This window comes from Varroa jacobsoni, unplaced genomic scaffold (genome assembly GCF_002532875.2).
Source record: "Varroa jacobsoni isolate VJ856 unplaced genomic scaffold, vjacob_1.0 scaffold_562, whole genome shotgun sequence".
NCBI lineage: Eukaryota > Metazoa > Arthropoda > Arachnida > Mesostigmata > Varroidae > Varroa > Varroa jacobsoni.
In genome coordinates, this window is record NW_019213464.1 from 330737 (window position 1) to 340685 (window position 9949).

The 9949-nt window shown below is 35.5% G+C and overlaps 1 protein-coding gene across 2 annotated transcripts; it reads right to left on the bottom strand.

Moving 5' to 3' along the window:
* Positions 1 to 1150: 1150 nt before the first annotated feature.
* On the bottom strand, positions 1151 to 5761 carry LOC111261488 (uncharacterized). Of its 2 annotated transcripts, none has more exons than XM_022835028.2 (2): positions 5369 to 5761; positions 1151 to 3844 (listed from the first exon to the last, which is right to left on the bottom strand). In XM_022835028.2, exons 1-2 carry the CDS (start codon positions 5517 to 5519, stop codon positions 3642 to 3644), a joined length of 354 nt encoding a protein of 117 aa, XP_022690763.1. In that variant the 5' UTR covers positions 5520 to 5761; the 3' UTR covers positions 1151 to 3641. The 2 variants fall into 2 exon arrangements, with proteins under 2 accessions (XP_022690763.1, XP_022690764.1); XM_022835029.2 differs by having other exon boundaries at positions 1151 to 3823; positions 5369 to 5752.
* Positions 5762 to 9949: the final 4188 nt, after the last annotated feature.

Below are 9949 nucleotides of genomic sequence, written 5' to 3' on the forward strand. Positions count from 1 at the left end.
CCAGCGTTTAATTCGTTGCCGTTATTCAGTCAAATTTCCGGTGTTCAATGTACAAGCTTTGCAAGAGTTCATACCTATTTCATACTTGTTGTCTAACACAAAATTTGCCGATGTATGTCTTCTGAGCATTTTATGGATCTTCGCTTATTGTCACATCTGATTCAACCCGCAATTGATAGCGTATATATATATATATATATATATATATATACCTAAATTAAATTAAATTAAACAGTAGCATTATTGGAGATAACGTATTTGCTTACCTAACTTACAGGCTAGGTTTAAAACTAGGAGTAAGAACGTTTCGGCTCGTTCTAAATACCAGCCACATATCGTAAGATATAGTGCTGAAGGGAAAATATCGATCGTTAAATTAGAAGTAATGGCATACGAGTCGCTCGTGGAGAACCCTATTCTAGCAACCTGAACACGAACCGCAAATGGGCTTTCGATTCCGGTACCGGCACGTCCTGGAATTACTGACAAAAGTTTTTATTTTGAATTATATCACGATAGCTATGCTCCAACTGCTATTAGCTAATCTAGCTGCTAATATTTATTATTGGATAAATATCTGAACGTTTAGCTGTTCTACTTCGTTCAGTAACATATATATAAATAACCAAACCACAATACGTCTCGTAAATCAGGGAGTTATAACATTTGCAATCGCTTTCCTTTCTTGTTTTTTTTTCTGCCTCTTCTTGTCACTTTTGTCTTTTCATTTTTTGTCGTTGACAAAGCTTTTCTGACAGAGTGACATAACAGTAAACTATAGGTTGAAAATTTTGTATCTATGGAAATGAGCAGGATTTCATGAACAAATCAATGCAACTTAATCTATATCCTGACAGAAAAACATTTTCTAGTCAACAAATGTCAACAAATATATGCAAAAAGATTTCCTTTGTCTATGCCTTTTAGTTGCCTGCTTACAGATTGCTGCTAAAAAGGTTAGTCATAGCCAAGTAGAGATTACAATAAACAACATAGATAGAATGCATTATAAGAAAAACGAAAGAGTATGTTCTTCTTGTTTTAAAATAAAGTAAATAAATAAACTTAACTGTTCGTTAAATTGTTCGATGAAGTCAATCGTCTGTACCTGTGGGCAGTTCTTAATCTAAATGTAAAAAGAACAATCATGTAATTTCGCAATATTTAAATCTAATGTTTATTAGATAGTTTCATATCGTAATTAGTTAACCTCTTTCAATTTGTCTCAGTCCTTCAAAAATCAATCTAAGGGCGTAATAACATGATGTCATATGCTGCCAGTTACGTGCATGTGCTTAAATAGATCTATTAGAAATCAACAGCGACATACTTTTACTTCGTTCCCCCGACTGCAATTGTGATTTGCATTTATGTTTTAGAAACGATGCCTGAAACCGCAAACGCTTTCGATTACATGATTCACCCGTAACTCGTCAGCCGATTTTAAAGACAATCGATAGGCAGTTAGCCAGCCAGCCAGTCAGTCAGTCTTCTTTCATTCTAAAACACTTCTCTGCCTTTTTACCCAATCTTCAGGATTCAATTTCAAGAAAACACCACTTGTAGAGCATCGACTTTCATTTATCAGTGAGATGTGACGTTAATTCAGGTTCCGAAATTAGCAAACAGACATACACAAACACATCGTAATACTGTGCTACCGCTAATTGTGATAACAATTTTCAACTCTGTTCGTGCCTTTCATGAAACATTGAATAGAAACTTTCCCGGTCGGTAGAAACTTGTCTTTTCGTGCGATCAGTTCGCTTACTGTCGAACGGTGACGAATCAGCCGCAGACATATATAGATGTTTGAATATAGATGGTCTAAGCTTTCATGTCCATGTAATTTGTCCTTACTAAGCATTAGTGATTCAGATGGCGCTAGCCGTCTGAAGTATCAATGCTTAATTAAAGCAGTTTAAACGGACATAGGAACTCAAAAGGTTTATTTATTCTCGCAGATATTTGTTGAATATCTTTTGCAGCCATTAGCACTATTAAACTGCAAGCTATTGTGATTCTCGTCATAACAGATATGAGAACCGAGAGAGAGTTCCTCTGAATAGGCTTAGTAATAGCAATGCAAAATAACAATCGTGCGATCGGCTAAACTTGCACTGTGATCGATTGATGAGTTTAGTTTGTGTTAGCTCTGTGTTTTAGCGGTAAAAACCGGGAAGAACCACTACAACTATAAGGAACTATGATCTTACGATACATCATTCAATATATGCCTTCCTATCTATGCTCGTGTTTGGCAGTGTAGTATTTCTATAATCCTTGCTAGTGTTATACATACTCTACCATGTGTACGGTACAAATACTTCTGTCTTCAAACAGCATCGAAGAAGAACGCTTCATAAAATTGTTGTTGTTTTTCTTGTAACATTTTTGGTTCTTGGTGTTTGTCAGACAATATTTGTCCAGCCTGTTTTACTCCATCTGTAGATAAGCAGATGAAATGAAGTGATCTAATTCAAGATTGACCACAAGGAAAAAGGATTTATATCTAATTAAGTGGCAAACTAAACACTGATAAATCGTTTCTCTAATAGGTTTAGTTCTACATATGCAATAACGCCATCTCGAAAACTATGAACTAGTAATACAAAATGAAAAAAGAAGCATTACCTCAGATATCTGAATTAAACATATCATGAACAGGAAAATACAGTTGACTTTTATGACTAAATAGCCGTATACACTCGACAGAAATTAAATCATGCGTTAAACCTAACTTGTACAGAATTATGGTTGACCTTAAGATTATATTAAATTGTTTCTCTTCATTAAAACATATATATCACACGGTTGAACAATAAATATAATTGAAATATGTTTAGGAAAACAATGGCTAGTATCTAGAAATAGTGAAATATTTTCGTAAAAGTATCCTTAAAATTTGTTTTCGTCAGCAATCTTAACTTCATTTTTGTGTCATTTGTTCGCGTCCATAGAATGTTTAGAAAAAGTAAATATTAATGCACGTTATTAAATATCTTCTTTAATATGACAATTATATCTTGTTAAAGGACTGTCAAGAAATTTTTTCACATACTTGTGTTTTTCCAGATAGCAACGCTAACGTTTCTGTTCAAATGTTTGGCAGATGGCGTGCCTAATCCACGTCATTTATTATGTAATCTTCAAATGAAATATAAGCTACAGCCCACTTCTGAACAAAAAACTATGATTAGATCTAACTATCAGCTTTTTGCAGTTGTCAAAACGGGCGTTTACATAGCTTCCAAATCCCACACATAAAATCAGATTTGTTAAATTCCGTTTTAACACAGCCTTTAACGGATACAACCATTTCCCGGCGGTATCAAATCTCTTGTTAACATTAATCATCATTTTCAATCTGAAACTTCCATGTCGACGCATCCAATAGGCAGTACCTTATTTCCTAAGTAAATTAGTTGCTGTCCAATGTTCGGTGAATTGTACAATGCCATTCCTCATTTTTGGCTATATTTAGTGCAGAAGATTCATGAAGTTCCTAACCAATGCCAATTTTCTTACATATTTTTCATTCAACTGTAACTAAGCGTCTGAGTAGCTGTTCGAGACTGAATATTAGCCTGATTGACCAAGCACCTATGTATTATATATCTTCTTTTCGTATTATTCGCCTGCTATGCCTGCCCGCTATTGGAGCTGGAGGTACCGAAACTGTTGACGGAATCCATACCGCTTTTGATTCTTTCCGAAGCAGCAAGGATAGACCGGAGTTGTTCGTTTAGCTGGTCGTTCTGCTCCTCGAGCTTATCTAATGCCTGGCTGATATTGTCCAGAGCATCGTTGACCGTTGAAATTTCTGAAAAAAAAGGTTCGAAAACTTCAATAAGCGTAACACCAACAATACAAAATGGAGATGCGTTATTGAAGAGTGCGCGGGGATAAATATACGATGCTACCTGGATAGTAAATGAAACAAAAAAACGTGACGTAGCTATTTCTCGGTATAAAGGTCGTTTCAGTTAAAAACGTAATGGTACCATTATCTTGGTACTATTAAAGTGAAGATAAACTTTTACTAATCTCCATAAAATGCCAGAGTGTTTGAATTAGTGATTTTAAATTATACAGCCACAAGAGTAGCAATATACATTGACCGGTAATTTAACACCAATGAAGATTGCATGAAAGGTTTTTTTGACAGACTTAAAAAATATGTACTCTATTTCATCACACGCCCTGCGTACATATGTGTAAATTATCTATCGGCGTGTCTACTGCGGCCTTTAGGAACCGAAATATAAAAATGTGTACTTCATTGACTTCATATTCTATCTGCATATGTGAATTCAATATTCAAATAGTAAATGTAAGTTGAGTTAATAATGGGCATGCCCACATTTCGTGCATATATTCCGTCCATTAAATATACATATTATTTCACACGACAGTTTTTTAATCCTATCATAATTTAATGCTTTATAAAGAATGCAAACTAGTTTGGACACAAATGAAGTAGCTGGTTCTTCTATTTATTTGTCCATTCTCTATTCCGCTTACATATATACATTCTTCGATGTAAGTCAGTAGGTGCTTCGAGGATATCGTAGCGCTGAAAATATAAAAAATAAAGGCCCTTGCAGTCTTGCGAACAAGTGGTTACGGCACATTTCCTAGCTTGAGTTATGTTGTCAAAGTTGACAAAATAGCCGCGGACGACTGTACAGAACAGTGGTGACATCTGTGTGAATTTGACCCTCAAAACATAGCTTAAAGCAACTTGTCAAAAGGCCCGTCCAATTACCTCACAGATAACAAACCGTACGTATTTATTATGTATTGGTGATTCCAACTGGTTTACTGACATAAATGCCACTCTTTATACTCATATATTTACATTGTTGGAATAAGTTTGTGTCTGCGCATCATATACGCACGCATTTATTATACCTCAAGGAATCTTGTGATACTTTCCTGGAGGAAACTGGAGAAGTTACAAGCTCCGTTAGGTATTTTGCTCAGATATTAAGTTATAGTTCTACAAGACTGTGGTGATCAATATGCTTGACATTAGTTAAGCACAGATTCTATACATATAGGACTCCGTCACCCCCTTACACCGCGCGGGTTCTCATGACAGGCAGCTGGTAGCGAGGGTTGCCATCGCCAAATGCCACAGCAATACTGAACAGTCTGCTAGCTTTAAAATATTTTGGCATTAAGGAAAGATAATAAAACACACCATCGAATACAAGTGGGAGGAAAACATATTTCGATGACCAGTGCTTGTCCAGCGCAGCGCCCCCAGTAAATAACATAAATAAGTTGCACCATTTTCCCGTAGGAATACTTTTCATATTCACCAATTTTTGATCTAAGCTATGTATTGATTTTATCTATTTACCTCTTTCATCCACAAAGCCTTCGTCGAGTTCTCGAATCTCGTCGTAACCCTCTTCACCTTCCTCGTTAAATTGGCCTTCGGGATCTTCTTCCCGAATTTCTCTAGCATCTCCCATGACTTCTTGATTATCAGGTTCATCTGAGCGACCCATTTTGGCTTGCGTCTCAAATCACGAAGCGAATTTACAGAACTGTTTCGCAACCAACTCTGTATAGCTGGACAGAGCACAAGCAACTCAGCAAAAAACACCTTAAGTTTTCATCCAGTGGCACCTAGGATACTTTACGCCTCTTTTTGGACCGAACAACTCTGTTCGGAGCTCGCAGCGGCTCCGCGAATACCAGAAGAGAGACACAGGCAACAGCAGCGCCAACGGCCACTGTTCCAAGAGCACAGGATCTGTTTCCGTCGATTAAGGAGCATTATTCCGAGTAATAGCAAGGAGCCATCAGATCAAATATCTTGTCAAACGATAAGTCAGCGCCCGGATGGGATTTATTAGTTGAAAGAGGACTCGAAAAAACAAGTGATTGTTATCTCTAACTTGTAATGAAACACGGAATGAAATAGTTTTTTTGACAATGAAGTGCGTATAAGAAAATCAGAAAATTATATGGTGGATTAATCATAAAGCAGCTATGAATCTCCAGTAAGTTAAGGTAGAATACTATCTTTTATTTATAATAATATATAAAGAAAATAGAAATTGAATACCCACCTAAATGAGTTTAGGGTTAAAAGCTTGCAAATATGCAACTCCCAGCGAATAGAGACTTTCGCCAACCAGTTAAGGACACTGCTTGCATAGAGTTGGCATCCTTTATTACAAGAAGTTTCAAAAGTAAATGCCTATAAAATAAGTCAATTGTACACTTGAGAATTAGAAAAATCAGTAGCGTATAAGAGAGGCGGTGACCAGATAATCGTATAACGTTCAGTCTATTAGAATAGCATTGATTAATTAATTAAGCTATGATTTCATAACAGATAAAAGTAGCCCGAGCGTAAAAAAATCAAATTGATCCTGATAAAAAATAAATCGCTTGCTTGAGAACAGAATTACGTTAAAAAAGATTCCAGTCTGTTCTCTATGAAATTTCGATAAATATTGATACTGAACTCGTCACATAAATTAGTTAAGCAAACGAATTACTGTTCTGATCGAATATAGTGTAGTGAGTGAATCCCTTAATATACGTTTTACAGAGATCTTGAGTAATACGATTTGTTCTCGTTGTAATCAAGCGGACTGACAATTTTCTGCCAAATGACTGATAGATGTAGCGAATTACCTGAGTGCCACAGAGGTGCTACTGAGATTAGCATCGAAAAAAGTTAGTAGGTAATACTTCTTCGTACTTGAAGGCTCTATGCTAAAAGTAATTTCAACTATAGACAGATAACAAAGAATATTCAAACTTTAAAATATATAGTAATATAAAAAAGGTAGGTATGTGACTTAATGTTGTAAGCAAAACATTTGTTAAAATGATTACTAAGATTACCATCATTAAAAGTGACTCAAGTTAAGTTTTTAATCAAGTGATGTTTCATTTTACGAATTATGCAAAGTCTTACATCTACACTCAAGTGGTGAAGCAACGAATAAAAATTTTTAGAAAATTAATTCGCATGCAGACGACATTAGCGGTTGAATTCTATATACTGTACCAATCCGAAGCAACCGCGTTGCGAAACAGCCACTGCCTATCAAGAAATACACCAGGTTTGACGTTTGCCCCTTTTTTCGCCCATTATAGTTTACATAACGCAATCCCTATGAACAAACACAAGTAATTTAAAAATTATTTTGATTCAATAATATGCAAGCAGATAGATAATAGAAAAATGAATTAAGGAAAAACTCAAATAATGAGTCGAGTGAGAGCAAGATAATGTGGAAAAGGAAGAAAAAAATGTGATACCAAGCCAACAAAAAATTAAAGCTACTCTAGAGTATACGTGCGTGTGTCCTCCAAGTCGTATCGGATTCAATGGCTCGACACAAGCCGTTTTTTTGATGTTGGATTAGGCCTCTGAGGCTTAATTTTAGACAAAAAAAATGCCCTATTTTTTTTCGAAGGTGTTTTTGAAAGAATTTTTTATTTTTAAGGTAATCACAGTCAAACACTGTGATTGCCTTAAAATGTATTTATTGGGCAACGTTCAGTATGGCTGCATTGGATAACTCGATCAAGCCTAAGGACCAATGCGTATTGTAATGAACACTTTGGTTTTTTATGAGAAAAGTATATTTGCAATAGGCCATTTGTTAGCTTTAATCAGATACCAGATAACGAAACTGCATTGGTCCTAAAAAAACTTTAGAACTACATGAATATTTGGGACCATTTTCAAAAACGTTAGAAGTATTTGATAGTGCTGAATATCTAATGAAACAATTGGCAAAAATGCAAGAGACCTCACAAGAATTCAAAAAATCACCTTTAGAAAAAAGCATGACAGCCTTTTCTGGTCTAAAGTTAGGCCATCTATCAAACGAATTAGGTTTTAGACCTTTTACTGCACAGGAAATCAGTGTGTCGAGATCCGAAAATCGTAGGACAACTATCCAATAAATACTTCTCTACATTACTTGTGCGACGAACGCCACGATTATTGACATACATATGAAAAACATCATCATCCTGTACACACATTAGTCCTTGAGCATTGGTGTTCTTTATAGCCATTAATTGCACAATAAAAATAATTGACGTGCCATAAACGTTTTGGGAAAAAACAGAAAAATTTCTAATCCCATTCAAAATGTTCGGCATGTTTTAATACCTTTATTTTTTAATACTTTCTAAAAATTTAAAACTTATTGGAAAAATATTGCAAATTCAGCATCTGTTGCTATAGTAAAATTATGTGTTATGTAGATACTGGCTAAACAGAGAACTTTAAGAAAGAACTCGATGAAATAAATAACGATAATGTTTATCATCATTATATATAATAAACATCATCAAATATCATGTAAACCAATTTTTAAATTTGAAATCGGGCGTAGGTACATGTCATTTCATTGGCAAAGAACCAGCAGCTTGAAACAATGTGGCAGTAGAACCCGAAACAGATGACCTGAGCCCGCTTTGCCCGTTACACCACTAGATCAGCGTAATAAAATCCAATAAATATATTGAGTCGCGTGGCAAAATATATGACGCGGCATATCCCTCTCCATCATCATCCATCAGCCCCTAAAATTCACTCCACTGCATTGTACGTAGGTCATTTGAGATGAAATAAACATTAAACAGAAGAACCTCCGCTAATAGTGTATTTTTTTGCGTGTTGTATATAAGCCTTTAGACATTATTTTTTACGGTCGGCTACCAAAGGCAAAACTATGTTGACCTATGTCTAAATTCGCCCAAACCTACCTCATTATGTATTCCTGCCTTTACCCTGCAAACACGTTACCCACTATGGCAGTAAGGAAATGTTATGTTAAAACGTGGATTAAAAAGGAAATAGTGAAGAAGAATACGTTCAAATAGATAATTGGTATATCTTGAAATAAAGTGGAAAACTCAAATCTCGTTAATTGATAATACAAAGATAGTTGTCTAACGATGGAGAGAATTAGCCTTATATAAGACATAGAATTAAAAATATTTTAGCTATTATCGTAAGTAAGCTATTAAAATGTATATTGATCATTATTCTTTTATTTAGGATATGAGTACGATAGACTATGGCACTTGCGTGTAAAAATATGTCGTTGTGTTGTCGAAAAAATATGGTGGACATAATTTCACAAACTACGATATGGAAGCTTTGTTTATGTTTTAATCCTCTATTACAAGAACACAACCTGTAACTGCGACATTTCAATTCTAGGCTAGAACAAATAGATCGGTTATGTCATTCTGTCCATTTCAGCGTCGGCCATAGCCAGACATCAAGTATCCCTTTCATGTTAGTACCATAAATAGAGAAATAGTCATATTCATTACAGATGAATTGCGGAGAGTATTTATATTTTTCATTTAAATCCATATTGTTAACTAAGCTATATCGTTATTATTATTTGCATTCAACGTCTTTGAATATCATTTATCTATTGTAAGTCCGCAACGGTACACAAAGGATTTTCTATTTAGATGTCCTTCATACTGCGTCAGTGTGTGGGGGGTAAATGTGACAACTCATGCTGCGGTCGCCTAAAAGAAGTCGACATGTAAAGGGTGATATTCCCTGGGTGAACTTAAGTGCAAAGTAACCGTTGACCGCCCATCCAACGGGGGCGAGCAGACGATATCTGATAGAGCGTAATACGTCTGATGACTGAATAACCAAACTAAATGGTCACCTAGTTATTATGTTGAACTATTATATCGTTTATCAGCCGCAGCAAAGCTATCATAGCGTCCAGTTCTTCTCTGCCGTTCATCAGCCAACATGAATAAATGCAACTTAACTGACGCTCTAATTGGCTAGCAGCGCTGAAGTCCCCTACGGAGACGAAAAGATTTCATATTCGCAAATGTACCCAGGGATCTTTAAAGTTGCGCGTTATATACACATAGATATAAATGTATGAGCGTATAATGGTGTGGCATTTCCACTAGA

Excerpts from the sequence above, each read along its gene's own strand:
- LOC111261488 (XM_022835028.2), bottom strand. The coding sequence starts at position 5,519 with ATGGGTCGCTCAGATGAACCTGATAATCAAGAAGTCATGGGAGATGCT. Across the intron at positions 3,845-5,368 it reads AGGCTTTGTGGATGAAAGAG|TTTTCGAACCTTTTTTTTCA; the intron begins GTAAATAGATAA and ends CGCTTATTGAAG.